Below are 18,969 nucleotides of genomic sequence, written 5' to 3'. Positions count from 1 at the left end.
AATAGGCAAATGATGCAATGTCTTTCTACCCTCTGCTACAGGAGATGATTATATATATTTAATATATATTCACTCTAAGCTCTGATTGTTCAGATCTATAAAAATAAAAGCTACTAAGTTCTACACCATTCTAGGGATGGGACAGTTTATTGTGGTGAGTTTACATTAACGGGATAATCGTGAATGTCCTCATATGAGTTACTTGAAAAAGCTGTTGTATAGTCCTATATTGATTTCCTGATAGTGGAGCCCACATCTTTGCAGTCATTCCCAAAGCATAAGCATGTCACCACGACTTAAGGCTTGGTTTTCCCATTGTATTCCCCACAAAAAAAAGTGAAACTAGATGTGTGGAAATACTATACATAGGTGCATATTTGAGGTCTCCTCTTTGTGATTCAATTATTAACAAAATGTTAGGTACAGTGATTCCAGTATGTATCAGTGTTTTAAGTATATTTTGATGATTATCAGAATAATATCGTGAATCACAATTATTTTAGCCAGGATAACTGTGCCATGAAATGTTCATATTATTCCATGCCTAACTCACACATCATTGATTTGAATGATTACTCAAATCCCTCCTCTCATAAGCTCTCTCTCCCTCTATCCCCACCCTTCCTTATTTCACCTCAACCCATCCCGTCATCGCCTTCTGTCCTAGCCCTACATGAGCTCCGTTTCTATCCAGCTCTTATTACATCTTGATCCACCATTTAGTTCCATTTTCTTCCCCTATGATCTCGGTTACTTTCTATTTTCCTTTCCTTGCCCCCAACACTTCCTCTTTTCTACATACTCTGTCACTTCTCAACCCTCTTTTCTGGCCTTATGATTGTCTACTTCCTTTTTACATTGAAGTATTTGCTTTTCTTCTCCTCTTACTTTGCTGCTGTTAAGGAGAAAGTCTAAGATGTCCCTCTCAGTGTAGTAGATTTATAGGCGATGATAAATCTTCTCCCAAAGTGGCTGCTGTGTCTGTACACCAGCCCTGTTGTCAGTCAGCCAAACAACAGGCTGCACTAGCAGAAAGCAGTAATCCAATTTCAATAAAGACAAACCAAGGTCTTTCCTATATTCATCTGCCTTAAGTAAATGCTCCGTCTCTTTCCTGCCTCTCCCAACACATGCTTGGGGTTTTGCATGAGGAGTAAGGAGGTATGTGTCCTTGGCAACCTCCTCTGAGGGAGGACAGAAGACAAAATGTGGGTGTGTATACATATATTGTGTATAGATTACACACAGATATGAAGTTTCTTTCCACGGGAAAGTTAAAAGTTTTTATGCGTGTAACACTAGTAAAAACATTGGGACGAGACGCTTCTCTGGGAGTGACACATTCACAAAATTCTGATTGATGATTTCTGATCTGTTATCACAGGCCTGAGCAATACAGCAAACTCAGTGAACCACCTGCCTGCAACAGACAGTGCACTTCAAACTGACATTAAATCCATCCACATTATACAATATGGCTGGTGCAAGTACCCGTCTCATAACAGTAACAGCAATGTGGCCTATTAATTGTCCTTGAGCAAGAACCCCCAGCTGCTCACTCAGTGTAAGTCACTCCTGGTAGACACTGGCTGAATACTAACAATATGAATGTAAATATTGTGCTGCCTTAAACCAAATGCTGTAATAATTACATTATATAATGTTATTAGCTAAACTTTAAAAGAAACCGTTTCAAAATAAAACGAAAGCCACAATGTGTAGAGTTTTAATATTCTCTGCTGTCCCTGTTTCACAGTGAAGGAAGGGCTGCAATGAGCAAAGACTGCAAAGACTCAAGAAAATCACAAATACACCAGTAGCTCCAGTACTTAGAATAAATCCAAAATTGGAGCAACATTTTGCAGTCCCACTGGCTCAACAGTTTTACTGAGATTAAATGTCAAGGGGACTCAGCGGGGCAATTGTTACATGAAAAAGACAAATTTACACTGGCACTAGGCAGGTGAAGTACTGTGGCTGTCTGAACCAAGCTGTGCTAAAGAACATATCTTTCTTAAAGCCATTATAATAACTGAGGAGTTAAAAAAGATGTGTCCAAATTGGATGCTAAAGAAATACATGATGTATATTTGAAAATAGCAGCATGCATACTAAGATTGGTAGATTTTTTGAATGTGGTGAATGGAACGCACAGTGCAAAGAACATAAAGTAGATACTGATGCAACAGCTCAAGGGACAGCTCAGAAAACAATAAATTAAGTAATACATATTCTAACATTTTGCTAACAGTAGTTCAAAATGATGGCGTACAATAATTTATCCTGTATTTATACTGTGAACAGTTACGTTAGGTTGAAACTATTAGTGCAGTACAGTAGCATAGTATTAAGTTTGTTTTAAAGGTGTGGTGTGCAACATTTAGGATGATTTAGATGAGTATATTTTTCATAAATTGTATTTTAATTACCTTAGAATAAGCCATTTTTATCTATAGAGGGAGGGGGTCCTCTTTTATTGAGTCAACCATCTTGAACCACCATGTTTCTACAGTAACCCAGAACAGACAAAAACTCACTGGCTCAAGATAGGGCTTTCAGCGTGTCTGCCCAAGTTTCGTGGCCTCCTTAGTTTCTCCTTCACACTTTTCACAAATTTGAGTGGTATTCAGTTGGTTACAACCTCTACCTTCACCACTAGATGCCACTAAAGTGCCTACCGATCATCTTGGAATTTCTAAATGCAAACTGGAGATATAGCGAATCACTTAGTAACATAGAGAGAGCTTTTTAAAAACACTAAAAATGTATGTACCGAGCCACGTTTATATGGTTTACAAGCACATGATTTCAGCATATGCCTAAAGACTTAGTATTGGTTCTGCAATACAGGTCTTTTTAACTTTCTAATTGTTTCCACATAGTTTTAGCAACAAAAGCTGAAACAAAGTCCTCCCACTGTATTAAGCCAAGTGTTTAGAGACTGGGTTGTGAGTCTAATAAATCCTACTCACTGGTCCTTAAAGGGATCTCACTTCTATGACCCAGATTTTATAAGTCTCCAAAATTGAACAACCCACTCTCTATGTGCTGGCTTACTGCTGGCCCTGCATGCCCTCCCTGCATATATCACAGGACTTATCAACTGAATTTCATGCCTACTGTGGTAACTTCTCAACGCCCAGTGCCACACATCAGTATGTGATGACAGAGAGGTTAAAACGAATACGTCAGCTGACAGCTGTTGGTGTAAAAACCTTCTCCAGGGTCAAAATGTGAGCCGCATATTATGGTCTCTATGAAACCAGCCACCCGTAACCTCTACTGCCCTGAAGGTGCTGTTAGCTTTAATAACAACACATCTGTAACTGAGGCCTGTGTGAAATTACGTGTGTGTCAACACGTGCTTGTGTGTGCTGGACGCTGGCCTTCATTGCTCGATGATGTCTTAGTTTTGGCACACTGTAACTGTCACTGCTGGGTATGACGCTAATCTGTTGATTGAGATTTACAAGAGACAACAGAGCAGGTCTGCACACCTTCAGAGCAGCCTCAGCAGTCTGGAGCCATGTTGGCTGAACTGAGCTGCAGCTACATGCTTAAGTGCTAACTCAGCATTTAAAAAGGATCCATTACGTGAGTTTCAGCTTGAAAAAACGGTAAGAAATCATATCCATTAGAGGGTATAATGAATGCTAATTCCTGGCAGGCTGGTGGGAAATGTGGCAGGACGTGACACGACATGACATGAGTCAGTGGAACAATGATAAGTGTTCGCCATTGTATGTGAGCCTTTAACAGTTAAGGAGATATGCGTGCGAGTTTGCGTACATGTGTGGTACTTACTCCTTGGGTGGGTTGAGGTCTTCAGGTCTGGTCTCAAAAAACACTCTGACCTCCTCACACTGGGAGATGTAGACTGGCAGCTGAATGAGGGCCTGCAGACACGAAAGAGAGCAGGAAACTTAGGTAATCGTACACGCTGTACATTACAGTCATTTTGTTGCACACAGAAGTTAACCACAGGTTAAATATAGTGTTTGGTGTCCAAGCACAGACAATTATTACATACAGTCTGTAAGGGGAATTCTCAGACTCGTGGGCAGGGATAAATTAGTTAGTTAGTACAAAGAGCAACTTATTTTGTCTGATGTTTGTCTGAATTTTTTCAAACAAATAAACTCTGTTTCCTGTCAATTACCTGTGTACAATCTTCCCACACAGACATGGAAGTTAAAGAGTTAACACTTGTCTTTCCGTCACTTCACACTGAAGTGCAAAATCTTATTAAAATAACACTTTTTGTGCAGCCTATGTGCCCCCTAGTTTCTAACAGTATTTCTAGTTTGTGATATTGGTTGGTATAATCACTGCTGGTGTTCAATTTCAGTATCAAGAGAAAAATTATAAGGATTAAAAGCACATCAATAAGTAAAATAAGTAATTTTCTCTGTTTGCAGGGCTTTTCAATCACACCAGCTGGTTCCGTTTTCCTCGCTGGTCCAGAGCTCAGCTCATTGATCTGTCTCGCCTACCTTCCTCCCTAATCTTATGTCTCTGTGGAGGATCACTAGCAACAGAGAGATGAATCCTGACAACACGGCTGGAGATGAAAGACAAACATCCACATTAATCTTTGTCTTCATTGGTGTGATCTCTCTCTCTCACAGACACACACTGCCAGTCATGTTATCGCTCTCTGTCTCTGGCCATTCTTTTTGTTCTCTCCTGAGTCTGTTTTATCTGCTTCTCCTACTCTTTCAACCAATTCACTGAAGGGCAAGCAGTGAAACAGATAATCACCTCAACAGCTTGATGCCCCAAACTAGAAGACAGAATAACTGGTGCCAACGACCCAATAGTGACTATCTCTCTTACAGCTAAGGGAGCTAAGCCACTCCTTCTCCTTTTGCTGGCAAGCAATGCTCAATGCTATCCATCAAGCTTCCTCTGCTGGCCTCTACCTCTGATTTTAATACTCCTAAGTGTTTCAGCTCAGTCCTTTAAGGGGGCAGAGTCTCTGTCTACCTCTCGCACTCTCTGACACACACTGATATAACGTCAGGGCTGATGGATGTGGAACAGAAGCCAAAGACCAACCAAGGTGCCCTTGTCCCATGTGCCACATTTGCCTTGTCATTCTTATGACCATAAGTTCATGCCAGCAGCTTGTGCCGAAGGAAAGGAGTGGGACTACTGCCATGAACAAAGTATAACTAGAGTTTTCAATTAGCCGCAAAGTCATATGGAGTGTGCATGTGTGCCCACTTACATGTTTGTTGATTCATGGTTCATATAATATTGCTAGATTATTGTGCATCAACATGACCTTGGAATCTGCTTTTTACAGTAGCTTAATCCACATCTTGAGACACTGAAGCCAAGTAGCTGATTTAAGAGTTTTAACTAGTGACCTCCAGAGGACCCCCCCCCTCCCAGTATCTAGTCCAACAGTGCAGAAAGCTATGCCTGAGGTCATAGTCGATCCTGAACTGGCTATCGTCTCCTTGGATTTATTCCTCTGCTCGTGTCAGCCTGTGGCCCGTCCACTCATTACAATTCTCCCCAGGGAGGAGACGGGAGGGAGGCTCGGGGTACATTACAGCAAATGGACTTTATGGGTGTTCTTTACAGCAGGCAGCATTAAGGTAATTGTGTGTGCTTGTGCCTGTGCCTCTGCCTGTGCTAGTGTATGCTTGAGGTTGTGCACATGTGTTTCCTGTGAGCATTTTCTATCCTAAAAGGCCTCAGAATAAAAGAACATTTTGAGGTATTATCAATGCAAAATGTTATGCTTTCACTAACAAACACATCTTTTGAATATTTATTAATGAGGTGGAAGTTGCTTTAATACCTAAATAGGCTCTTTGATGTGCATCAAACTGTGTGACCTTTCCAGTCATCCTAGCTCAGCAGTCTTACACTTGGTTTATGCAAACAATCCCTGGTTCCATGTTCTTTCTTTCTTTCTTTCCCAACTGTGTTTCCTGACTTGAATAAAAACATAAGACTTTACAACTGGGGAAATTCCATATGAGTCAGGTTAAAGCCTCAGCTGTGCAACAGAAGGGCTGAATCAGCTCTTCCCGAAGAAAAACATGAAGTTTCACCTTGTCAACCTGACTGCATGTGGGGGTGGATGAAAAGGCTTTTTTTTTTGCTAACAGTCAAATTCATATTTATTTCAGTAGTTACTTCAAAACCCAGAATGCACTGACAACACTGCATTCTGAGATCTGACCTTCCATGATGCCATCATAGGGCTGAACTGTGTGACAGACACTGTTTATGCTAACATTTAGCTCACTGGCTGGCAAGTTGTGTCTTTCCATTGCTCCAATTTAAAAGCAGTGCAACAGGATTCTATTCATTTCCACTCCACATAATGCTAATAATAGTGGTGGAAGTTCACCAGGTACAATTCATGAATCTGATTCTTTTTTCTTCAGCAAAATTATGAAGTGAAAATATCAGCAACATTTAGTTGGAATCCTCAAAACAATCCTCAACAGGTAAATCTGTTATAGCATTTTAGACATTACCACAACAACAACCTTGACTGAGGCAGTCAGCCACTAGTGTGGCTCAGCTATTCCCATAAACATCCACACCCATAGACACGAACTAACAACTCTACCCATTCCTCCCCCAAACTCTTATTTTTCACGTAAGTGGTTAAAGATGTTGCCTACCCCAGCTGTACATTCCTTTAACCCCAGACGACACTTGGTGAAGTAGAGCTGTACAGTCCCCAGCAGTCCTCAACATTGTTTATCATACATAAAACCTTTCTCTTCACTCTGAGGCCTTTTGAATTGTTATTTTATTCAGAGAGGAGTGACAAAAGGCTCATCAACACCATATCAGAAACTTATTTGTGCAGTGGTGGTTTCATGAGACACTTCATAGAGATGTGACAAAATAATACAGTTGAAAATACACGAAGGCATGAGTAAGGGATAAGTCAGTAACTTGTAAAAACATCCTCAAATTTCATCTCTCGTAGTCAGACTGAAGTAGGTGCTTATGGTTTAGAGGCCCTAAGGCAAGCCAGTAAAATTGAACAAAAACACAACCTATGTGCTGACTAGAGCAAGCTCAGCACCACCGAGCCCTTTGCCTTCGGCACAACTCTCTGCAGATAGTTACCACCACAACAGTAGACCCATCAACAGCTCATCCTCCCTGTTATACACCTAAATCATGTGACTTTGTGGCAAAGATATCCATTTGGAGATGTCTTGATCATAAAAAGTAATGACCCCTGGTTGCAAAACAGACTCACTCCTTGGTTACTGCTGATAAACAGTTGGTAAGCTAAATTAGAAAAAATGGAAATTTTAAAACAATTTACTCCAAAGGCACAAAGCTGTGTCTTGTTGCTAAGAAGCTGAACATCAATCATAATGTATTTATTGAGGTTGCTGTGGTTACATTTCTGTCAAATTGTAGCAATTAGTTGCTAACTATTGGCAGTTTTATGGCTGCAGTTCTGCTACAGTGGAGCCTGAGAATGTACAGTTGCATTCCCCCCCCTTTCTTGAGGCCAAGTGATTAATCTCTTTGGTAAAAAGCCATGTAATGAGCTGGGTAACGCATAGGTTTTATATCATCTCTGTTTTTACTGGTGGAAAGAACTGCAGTATGTTAAATGGTAAAACAGACACCACTAACACATTACAACACACTTCTACCCTCCACAAAAGTCCATCCTGTTTTTCTTCTGTCACTGACAGCAATTTCACAGCATAAAGTCCATTTATAAATGATCTTGACCACAGGGATCGTGGGGGTTTACTGTACATTTGGGAGGTAGAATGACATATTCTTCACATTTAGCTACACGGAAACAGATTTTTGCTCATACACTATCGATCCCCTGAGAGAAATTCTCCTTTAGCAGAGAGGTCACAGTCGTCTACAGAGCACCTGGGGAGCTTTTAGGACACCTCAGCAGGGTAGATGCCTGCTGTCACAAAGGCTTGCTCCAGGGGGGTTTAGCATGGCACAAACCAAACACTGGCAATTTAAAAGGCAAGGACAATGGCAGTATTCAGACAGCTGTTCTTGGAACAATGTAATGCTATAAATCTTGTTATGCAAATTGTGCAGTGTGACTATGAGCTTAACTTTAATTAATTTAACCATGTGTTGGAATTTTTAACAAATACAGTAACTGTGTCACAAAACAAGACATGTATTCAAACATAAACCAGTTCTCTTGAAATCAGATGGTCAGGTAATCCTGAATGTCCTGAAAGAATGAGCGACTTGTGTTGCTCATATATACACAGGGGGCATGAAAAGATTATTTTCCATTTTCCTGTTCATGACTAAGTTAATACAACGTGGGTGGGATACTTGTTTTTCTTTTCCCCAGACCACTGTACTTTCTACCTTGATTTTAGTCCTTGCGCTGGCAAATACTCACTTTTCATTTTAGCTTTCATGAACTGCAAACATACCTTCACAGTTTTCCAGGGTATTAGTTATTATTTATTATTGGTCAATATACTCACCCTGCAGTACTCGTTGATGGGCCTTAGCCTTTTCATGGCCACATCCCTGATATGGCTTCTCCTAAACAGGATCTTTCCTTTAATAAAAAGAAGAAAAACAGATTTAGAAGTCAGAAACTTCAATCAACACAAACATATACAGTAGATGTACATGTCTATGATGCCCAATTCCAATCTTCAAAGAAATGTAACCTAAGGAATATCGATCATCGGCATTGGTACCAGTAATTCCACGGCAAAAGTATATTCTTATCATTACTATTTATAATTTGCATGTATTTGTCTGTTACATACATAAAAGCAATATTGCCAAATAAGAAAAACACTGATTTAATTCAGTTGGATGATGCTTTTGTCCAGAGCAACTTTAAAAAGTTAAGGGTCCACTGAAGGACAATGAGGACACAGTGGATTTTACGAAACATGGTTAGTGAATTAGCATGCAGACACAATACAGTCACGTCATCAATAACTCTGACAGCACAATGAGGTGGGTAAGGAGCTAGGTGAATAGCTGGCCTTTCCAAGTCATGAATAAATGATTTGGGGAAAGCAAATTATGTCTGCTTGACAGCTTAAATGCTACTCCACTGCTCTTATCTCCAGGCACAAATAACCACAGGCTCAGACGAGCTGGGTCGCCATAACAATAACAAGAAATGGCTACAAATGGGTTTCTGAAAACACACATCTAACTTAACGGTATGCAGGATATTTTAGAGCCACTATTTATTTTCTCCTCGTTTTAGCTGCTGAAGCTTTTCTAATGAATTCACTGAGACAGCTCTAATGCAAACATATAAACTGGCCAGGAAGTCAAGGGTGTAACAAGATCTTGAACACCAAAAAGGACATGTTTGGAGAAGTTACTGCATCACCTCCATCAAGGGGTTATGGTATTTGTTTAGAGAGTATCTAAAACAGACTTGCTGAAACACGAATCTATCTCTCACGAGATCAGCACTGAGCAGTCAGCCCCCCCTACAGCGCCACCGCTTCACCATGTTACTAAAAATGATTATTGTGCTTCCTTAACCCATATAGCTAAAACCAAAAATGTTTGTTTTGTTGGTGTGGGTGAATGACCGACGTTTTGATGATGTCTGTGATCATCAGTGTCTGATTATGACTGATTTATGCACATAAGTTACTGCTCGTCTTGTGAACCAAGACTAAAGCAAATAAAAGATACATGAAGGGAAAGACTAAACCAAGAAAAAAAAGAGAATGTGTAAAGAGGTGCATGGCAACTTCCTCAAAAGAGCTCAGATCTCATACATTTTACATAATTACCGCAATCAACAAAACCCCACTTCCAAAAGACTTCACCTCTGTACTCTATCCAGCTACTAGCTGACTCAGGAAAGAGCACAGGAAATCATATTCATAGACTTTATAGTGAAGAAATATACTGTAAGAGAGTGTATCATACCATAATATAAATAACCTGGATGGTTTGAAGATTCATATGAGCTATAACTATGATTAGACAGGTCAATTTTATGAGAATAGTCAGATTTTCTTGTGGCTTTTGTTTTCGAACTTCTATTTTTGTTAGCCATGCCAAATGTCTCAACAACTATTGGATGGATTTTGTGCAGACATTCATGGTCCCCGAAAGGATGAATCCTACGAACTTCAGTGATCCCCTGACTTCATCTCGAACAACACTTTTGAGTTTGAGTGGCATGTGTTGACAACTATTGGATGGATTCACATAAAATTTGGTAGAAATATTCAAGGTCTTCAGAGGACGAACACCAACATCTACTTGATGGATTGGCACAAAATTTGACACAGACATTTCTGGTTCCCAGACCGTAGTGATGTTAAGTGACCCTTTTCATCTAGAACTATCAGTAGATTGACATTTTTGGTTCATAGTGAAATGTCAACAATTACTGGATGGACTGCTCACAACATGGTATGAGTTACCAAAGACCTTTAACTTGACACCATCACCATTTTTTACACTTTTATACTCATACTAAGGGTCAAAAACCAACAATTGACCTCAACTTATCCACTTCACAATTTGGTTCAATGAGCATTTCAGTGTCCCCAGAGCTGCTAGCATAGACTAATATGTTCTTCATTATTTCAGAATTACATCAAAGAGGAATGAACATAGGAAATGTAAAAAATGTGCATTGTCTGACAAGTCCAATTTCCCTCCATGTTTGTGCCGAGGAGAACAGTACAGTACTAGATAAAGGAGACTATTAAAAAGAAGATTAACTAGATGATGAATGAGAGAAGACGTTTCAAATCTCCAAGGTGTTGGTAACATCTTGCCAGAGTAACCACAAGGACACACTGTCTGGACAGCTCACAGAATTTAAAGAGATTTGAAAGTCAACCCCTGCATGCCTCCTCTACTCTTTCTCTCTCCTTCTTTCTGTCTCTTTCTTCATCTCCTCCCCTCGTCACTTTTCAAACAGAAAGCTTTCTTGATGGTTTTCCAAAGCTCTCAGGGGTCAGGAGAGAAGCACTGACTCAACACTGCCCACTCTGTATGCAAGGCAACTCATGGGTGCAGCCAGAGAAAAGGGCTTGTTTGGGGAGGGAGGAGGGAGGGAAGGAAAACTTCTGCCTTGGAGCCATGGTCGAGGCAGAGTAGACTTTATGGCAAGTCTCAGAGCCAGCATTGACCAAGGGTATCAAACAACTTTTGTTTCCTGAAGAGAGTGAGGGAGGTAGATGGTAAGAAGAGACAGATAGAGATGGGAACACAGAGAGGGTGGTTGTTACACACCTCACACACAGAAAGCTGTTCTCAGCCCTCACTTCTTAATCACTGGGCTCACCACACATGGATTCCTTCTGTTTTTTCACCCTGTTTTGGCTCTTCAGAGGGATTTTGAGTAGGTAAACCTTTACACAACACCAAAGCTGTAGACTTGAACATGAATTCTAGTCAGACTTAACTCACAAAATATTGAGGACTTGACTGATCTGATACTTGACAACATAAAGACTTGAATTGAGACTTGAAAAAGAAACATTTACATTTCAAATTTTGATCTAAATCTTTTAATTGTATGGTTGGCCTACAGAGATCTGAAACACTTTGCTCAACTTTTGGCTTGATTTGGACTTTTCTAGAATGACTCGACACTGACCAGACACTCTCTTGACGTGGACTTGCTTTTACAAGACTTGAGACTACTATTAAAAGACTTGAGACTTGACTTGGACTTACACTATTAAGTCTCAAGTTGACTCAAATCATTCAAGACAAATCCAAGTAACTTTAACAGCAAGTCTCAAGTCACAAATTGTACGAGACAAGACGTGAGACTTGACTTGGACTTGTTTTGACTGACTTGAGACTTGCTACTACATGTAATTTGGTCTTGTCTCAAATGACTTGCTCGAAAAGGCTCTACACAACGCTGCAACGGGGCATGTGTGAAGGTTCTAAGTTTAAGTGTGAAAGAATGAGCTCTGTGTGTGTTGTAATTACTGTGTTCTTAGGTGGGATGCTGACTAAGGGCAGATACGACTGCATCAGCCACTGTAAAAGACAAGTCAGCTGGTGCACCGCATTCAAGTAGACAAGAGCAGTGATTGCCTTCCACTGCAGACAAAAGATGAACGTGATATGAATGAGTCATAAGCAACAAGGTTATTGTAACAGTTCAGTTACTTCGTGTTTTTCTAAACTTCATAGACAGCCGACAGGGGAATGCGTTATTCAGATCCAGAGAAACATATTTGACCTATCCAACATACTGTGCCTCCTACTGTGGCAGGCACAGAGCTCCCCAGTTGAAGTATGCAATCTATCATTAAGAGGAAAAGGGAAAAAAAGTCAACCCAACTAACACATTCATATTCTACACCTGGGATCCAAGTTCATGAAATAATATCACCTATTTTATCATGCAGGGGCACTAAAGAAACATAGCCATATTCCATCTTGGGTTTTGACTCGTAGTTCAACAACCCCAACTTTAAATTGGTCATGAGCCTACTTGCTCTTTTTTGAGGACTGACCTGCTGACATTGCCTTTAAGAGCATTGCTCAGGCTCTGGAGTAAACGGATCAAATGCATCACTTTTATCTAAATGTCATGTATAAACCTGTCAAAGGAATTTAGGACTGTGAGATATTCAGATGACAGATGGCCTACAGATACTCTGCGATAACAAAATAGTTGACCTTCAAAATAATAAAAAAAAACAGATTAAGGATTGGGTTTAAATGGCCAAGTTCCTCTTAGAGTTAAAGGTGGACAAAATGCAACAGTTAACTTTTAGTGTGTACACCTGGCAAAAAACAGGCAGCAGAAATTCAGCACTATGGACACAAACAGACAAGCCACTTTGCTGATGTGGAGATACCAAACGAGTAAAAACAGCTTTGGGGCCTTGAACAAATCAAACCGAGAAGGGAAAACCACTTCCGTGCCTTGTTAGGTTGGTCTCAGCCCACAGTCCAGACTTCTGCTCAGTAAGTGAAGTCAGGGAAATTCTTCTGCAAATAAGCCAAATGTTAGCCTGAAATCTATCTAGAGGTTTACAACCTGATCTGGGATCTGGGACTAGTAATGGTCATTCTCTTTAACCTCAATTTATGCAGACACTGAGCATAAATAATGTTTTTCTGCAACATTGCACCACAGAAGTAAACAGTTCCACAGTAGGGGATGCCACGTAGAGTCCGCTCAGTTTTAAACCTTGGTCTTTTAGCAGCTTTAGAGGAGCATCTGGGGAATAAGTGCCTTCTTCTGTGGCATTTCAGTGGCCATTTTCTTCCACAGAAAAGAGGAGCAATCAAAGCCTCTACCAGCACTCAGTACTTTAAGACAGGAAGAGAGAAAGCAAAGATCCTTCATGGAAGCAGACACAATTTTGAGAAAATTTGGAATTTCAGGGTAAAATTGTGAGATTTGGGGGATAGTATAAGAAGCAGTGTTTTTCTATCTCTCCCCCTTTCCCTCCTCCTACTCAGAGCTCATCAGAAAGTCTGAGAGTGTGTGTGTTTTTTTGTGCGTGTAATCTCTCAATGAGTTCCAGACCTGCAAGGCCACAAAAAAAAAAAAAATCTATCCCCTACCCGTCCCAATTCGGTAGGGGGGATGTGGGTGGGGTCTTTGGGTGAGGCATTCTTCCAACCTCTCATAAAGGATTACTTTCAGCAGGATCTTAATCTCAAACTATTTCAAAAGTTTGTAATCACACCCAAAGCCCTTATTCCAAATAAACTTCATTGCCACTTTTAGTAAAGTAATGGAAAACTAAACAGACAACTAAAAAGAAGAAAAGCATAATTTTGGCCAGTCAGGTTTTACACAAGCTGAGGATTCAGTCAGGACAACGGCGCAGCTAAGCCAAAAAAACAGCTCAAAATGAATGTTACACAACCATTTAAGATTTTGATTTTTATGTCAAAATGGCAAATATTTAATGTTTCACCCAAAGCCTTGAACCGTAATCTATATAATTGTTTAATGTCTATGGACTATATACTTAGAGATCAGCTGACTTAATGTTTAAGTGTATGGGGAAACATACTCTTTCTTGGTTCACAAAAACAGTGAGGTTATGGCCAATTATAGTTGCAGCAGATTGTTCTGGTTGGTTCCTTTGTGTGCAAAATATTATGCTTCGCTCCAGTTCACTCACAGCCTATCACTGAGTCACTGTTGTCCACATTTTAACCCAATGTGTGCAAAATGTTTCTGATGGGAGAAGTCAGAGGGAGCAGGAATGAGACAAAGACACAAAATACAGAGGGATTAAAGTTATAACCCATGAGTTCAAGGTCTTAATTGTTATGTGCATATTTACCCATTGTATTATCATAAAATAGGACTGCCACTACTAGTTACTTTCATTATTATTTTTCATATTAGTTGCTTCTACATTTTTTTAGAAAAATGAAAAATGTCCATCAGAATTTCTTAAACTGAAAATGACCTCTTAAGTTTGATTGATTTGTACAGCTAACATTCCCAAACGAAAAATGTATCAATATAAATGGGAGAAAGCTGCAAATCCTAAAATTTCCCAAGCTGGAACCAACAACTGTTTCTTGATATTACTCAACTGAATATCAAAATAATTCTTCCTCTATTAATTCCAAACAAGCCGCAGTTGTGTGTGTGCCATGTGTTAAAGGATCTTGGGGGACACTTTGTGTTTAACTCTTACCTGGTAGGAATGGAATGATCCTGCGCTTAGGGTCTTTCTGGCCTCCTTCCACTGGGAATTTATCCAGCAATTCCATCTGGAACGCCACAGTTAATTAAAACTTATTAGCACACAAAGCACTTACACTCACACATACAAAAATAATAAACATACACTTCACATTACACACAACAGGATAGCTCAGGCTGGAGAGGAAGGCTTCACATTTTTACAAATCAGCAGTTCCTACAAGGAATTCGGCCAATAAAGTAAGGCCTGCCAATGATTAGGAATGTCCTGAGCAGATGGTATGGTTTTTCCCCCCCTTCTACTTCATATGCTGCAGCAGCTAAGGGGGCTGTTAGCAGCAAGGCAACACTGACATAGTGGAACATTTCTGTTTCCATAATTTTAAAAGCCCAGAGAGCAGTGGTTCCTTATATTTGTTGATCACCATTTCTCTTGATCATTCTTTTCTTTTCTCACTCTGTCTTAAGAGTCTACTTCATCACTTTTTGCTCCCCTCCCTCTGTCACATTGAACTATACATAATGTTCCATCATTTTGGCTACTTATGTCTCCCTGTTTGTCCATGGCTCTTAATGAAATATGGTCATTTACCCATATAGGTATAAAGAAATATTTAAGAGAGTCTGTGCATGTCCTCCATTCTCCATGCAGCTGAGACCAATGAAAGGACACTTGGCCATATTGCCCAGTGAACTCCAAGTGCACTCTCTTTCCTCAACACACTTTTCTGACAGTGGATGTGCACATTGCCTTCAGTCATGGATCCTTGTATGGTGCTTAAAGTAAAACCACATGAAACCTCCAAACAAAGGATTTAGGGTTAGGAATAAAAATAAAAACTGAAAGTTTGAGAGACCAGTGTTTGGACATTTCTTTGATATTGCACTACAGAATCCAATACTTCAAAAACATTAAGAGAAGACTTTCATGTTCCAAGGCAAATTTTATTTGACTACAGAAAAACATTGTCAAGGACATTCAAGTACGTTTTTCATGGCTCTGCATAACCAGGCAATGTTTGGCTCAATGATATAAAAGCATACACCATTTCTTAAATTACTAACCAGTTTATTTGATCACAGTTTTTAGTTGTTGAACAATGGGCCAAAAGGGGCACCACCAGGGGGTTCACTGTTGACTTTGTTGAATGATGCATTAATGAAATCACCAGTTGAAACTCAAACCTTCATTCTTTCATGCACATCATATCAGAACATCAGGACATGCAGTTACAGCTATTTAATCCAGTGTTTTTGGTTTAATTTTGACATAAAACTGCCAGACAGTCTTGTGCACATTAGAAAAAAACGTACTGGCTATTCAGTAGTAAAACAACAACAAGTAAGATAATAGAGATAATAGTAAATGGTAAATGAACTGCACACAAATAGTGCATTTCTAGTCTTCCAACCACTCAAATCTTTCAAACATGTATGAATCTGTTTGGTAGTATATTGGGGCCTTAAAATGACCTACTGTTGACACACAGAGGACTTTGGTGTCAATGTTATTATTATTAGCAAATGAGTGACAGATTGGCACAGATTGGAGCTCCGACCTCCACAGTTAGTTAAGGTTAAACTGAAATCAGAGCGACACCAGATTAATTAATCCTCTTCTCCAAACTAACAAAACAGACAACATAGTTAAAAGATCCAGTGTGGTAACATTTAGGAAGATCTATTAGCAGAAATGGAATATAAGGTTTTCATTAGTGTAATCGTTTAAAAATAAGAATGGTTACGTTTTTGTTACCTTAGAATAAGCCTTTTAGACCTACAGACGCCATGGGTTGCATTCCATGGAGGCCGCCATGTTGAACCGATATGTTTCTACAGTAGCCCAGAATGGCTAAACCAAAGATTTGTGTTTTTCGCACATTTCAGAGCCACCATATTTTCTCCTAGGCTTGAAAGGTGAGAGTGAAGCGAGGGAGTGGCAGTCTGCAACTACACCGCTAGATGCCACTAAATCCTGCACATTGGTCCTTTAACTGCATCTGAGGATCTTCTTAATACTGAGAGTTGGCCCATGTGTAGGCTACTTCAACAGAGCTATCACATAATGGGATTAATAGCATTTCTGACTCACTCTTCTACCGCCTGTTCAATATCAACCTGATAAAATGATACATCTATCAAGGCTGTGCTCTATAGAGGCATTTGAGGGTCAAAACTAATTGGCTCGACAAAACAGGGATATTATTAATTCTCCCCACTGGCAATACTCAAACAGGAATGTTTGGGTTTATCCTCAATGGCTAAATTTCAGATCCCATAATGAGTGTATTTGTCTTTTCTGGGCTTTGTAGCTCGACAAAAATATAGACTTTTGATGTGTTATTCAAGGCAGGATTTATATTTGGTTTGGTGATTCCACTTAAATCCTATTTGACAATTAGAATCATCAAACTTTCTGTCAATATGAAATATAACTGACTTAAAATATTACCATTATATTACAAAATATACTTTGAACATAAACTGTTATATCACTGATCTGCCTCCTCTGATCCACCTACTCTTAAATCTAATTTTACACAAGTGAGTCATGAAACATGAACCATGTGCATCACTGGGTAGAGGATGTGTGCTGTAAGGTGCCGCATTTTATCTGCTCATCAAATATCAGTTTTTGCTATGAGGTTTGATTATTCATTGAAGTTCACAGATGGGATTCTATGATACAATACTGCCCTCCTAATGCTAATAAATGTTATCTTCCAATTTTCCAGTCTACTCGTGTAGTTTCCACAGCAAGTTTTCTAACAGTATAAATAAGGTTAAGTGAAGCTAGCACAAAATGACCTCTGATGAATTTGAAAGAAACAAAGAGTTGAATTGAGCCAAAACTAACAGAGAGCGACAAGGGGAGGTGTACTATAAGGTGAGGTGATGGAGGGGTTATGGGAAAAGCTGAGACCTGTGCCAAATAGTATTTTATAGTACTTACTATGGACTGCCTCAGTCTAGTCAGCTGCCAAAGAGGTGTTGTCGCCATAAAACAATGAGTGGCATAATGTTTAAACAGCCTCAAGTCACTTAAGTAGATAGGACTTGATACTTTCTATTTTGGGCAAAACACAGATGCAATAACTTTTTGACCAAGACAGCCAGAAGACAGCTAGACTGAATAGTGAAAGCTGCAAAACTGACTGAATTAGATGTCACCCATGTATAGTCATCCATAACAGAAATAGATATTTTAGTTAAAAAAAGGTTCTAAGTGAAATATAATCTCTCAATTATAAACTGTTTCTCGAACGAAACAGTGCCACAAGAGCCAAAAGTCTGACAGCTCCTGGATGCATCTGGATGGAAAAGCACTAGTCAGAATAAAGGAGGAAACATGATATATGTTCAAGCATACGTTTCACAGGTGAATAAATGTCTGACATCTGTACATAAAAACCCTATGTGGCCTTTGCTTTCTTTATTTATTTCTTCACTCACTCTTGCTCATACCTCATGCTTCTAATTAAGTTTGTCAATTTTGTACAACAGCCTTATTTAATCTACAAGGAACTTCAACAACCTAATTTTAACATAATCTTGAAACCTCTGATTAGCTTTGCAAGCTCCAAATCGTAAAGCATGCCAAGAAAAAAGAAAAAGAGACTTTGCATTCCTTTGGAATCTTAAATTCAATTCTGTATTGATGTGACTCAACCACCTGAAAAGGCTTTTAATAATTTTCCTCTCTTCAAAAATTATTAGTGGTTAAATGCTAAATGGACTGTACTTGTATAGCGCCTTTCTATTCTTCCGATTACTCGCAGCGCTTCTACACTACACGCCACATTCACCCATTCACACACATTCACACAGTGAAGGCACATGCTCATCACAAACAGAAACAAATCCATTCAGTTGCATTCACACACCGATCCACAGCAACGGGGTAATTTGGGGTTCAGTATCTTGTTCAAGGACTCTGTGACATGCAGCAAGAGCCAGGGATCGAACCGCCAAACTTCTGATTACTGGACGACCTGCTCTACTTCCTGAGCCACAGGAGGTTGACCAATATGGGTTTTTCAATGGTCGATGCAGATATTTAGAGAGCAGGGCAACCGATGGCCGACATCAATAGCGGTACATGCTTTACATAGCCAGTGACATGTTGTTTTAGATGCAATTTTTATTAATTAATGAAATGGAAAAATACATAGGGTTATTCTGTAGAGCAGGATACAGTCATAGTCATTATTCTATGTATTATAACATAATATATATTTATCATATAATTTAGGATGGGAGAAACATGTTAACATTTAGAAAAGATTATACTGATGCTGTAGATGAGTCTGCCGTCATTTTTTGTT

General features: G+C 39.5%; 1 protein-coding gene across 4 annotated transcripts in view; it reads right to left on the bottom strand.

The window, feature by feature from the left end:
- The window catches only part of sh3pxd2b (SH3 and PX domains 2B), a 41,963-nt gene that overhangs the window by 11,720 nt on the left and 11,274 nt on the right, over positions 1-18,969 (bottom strand). For all 4 annotated transcript variants that reach the window (XM_051399923.1, XM_051399926.1, XM_051399924.1 and 1 more), the window contains exons 3-5: positions 14,637-14,712; positions 8,478-8,554; positions 3,805-3,896 (exon numbers count right to left, since the gene is read on the bottom strand). In XM_051399923.1, coding sequence (XP_051255883.1) covers positions 3,805-3,896; positions 8,478-8,554; positions 14,637-14,712 — 245 coding nt within the window. The remainder of the gene's footprint in view (positions 1-3,804; positions 3,897-8,477; positions 8,555-14,636; positions 14,713-18,969) is intronic.

The sequence above is a fragment of the Dicentrarchus labrax genome, unplaced genomic scaffold, assembly GCF_905237075.1.
Source record: "Dicentrarchus labrax unplaced genomic scaffold, dlabrax2021, whole genome shotgun sequence".
Classification (NCBI taxonomy): domain Eukaryota; kingdom Metazoa; phylum Chordata; class Actinopteri; family Moronidae; genus Dicentrarchus; species Dicentrarchus labrax.
The sequence above is the reverse complement of the archived record's forward strand: the minus strand, read 5'-3'. Positions and strand labels throughout refer to the sequence as shown.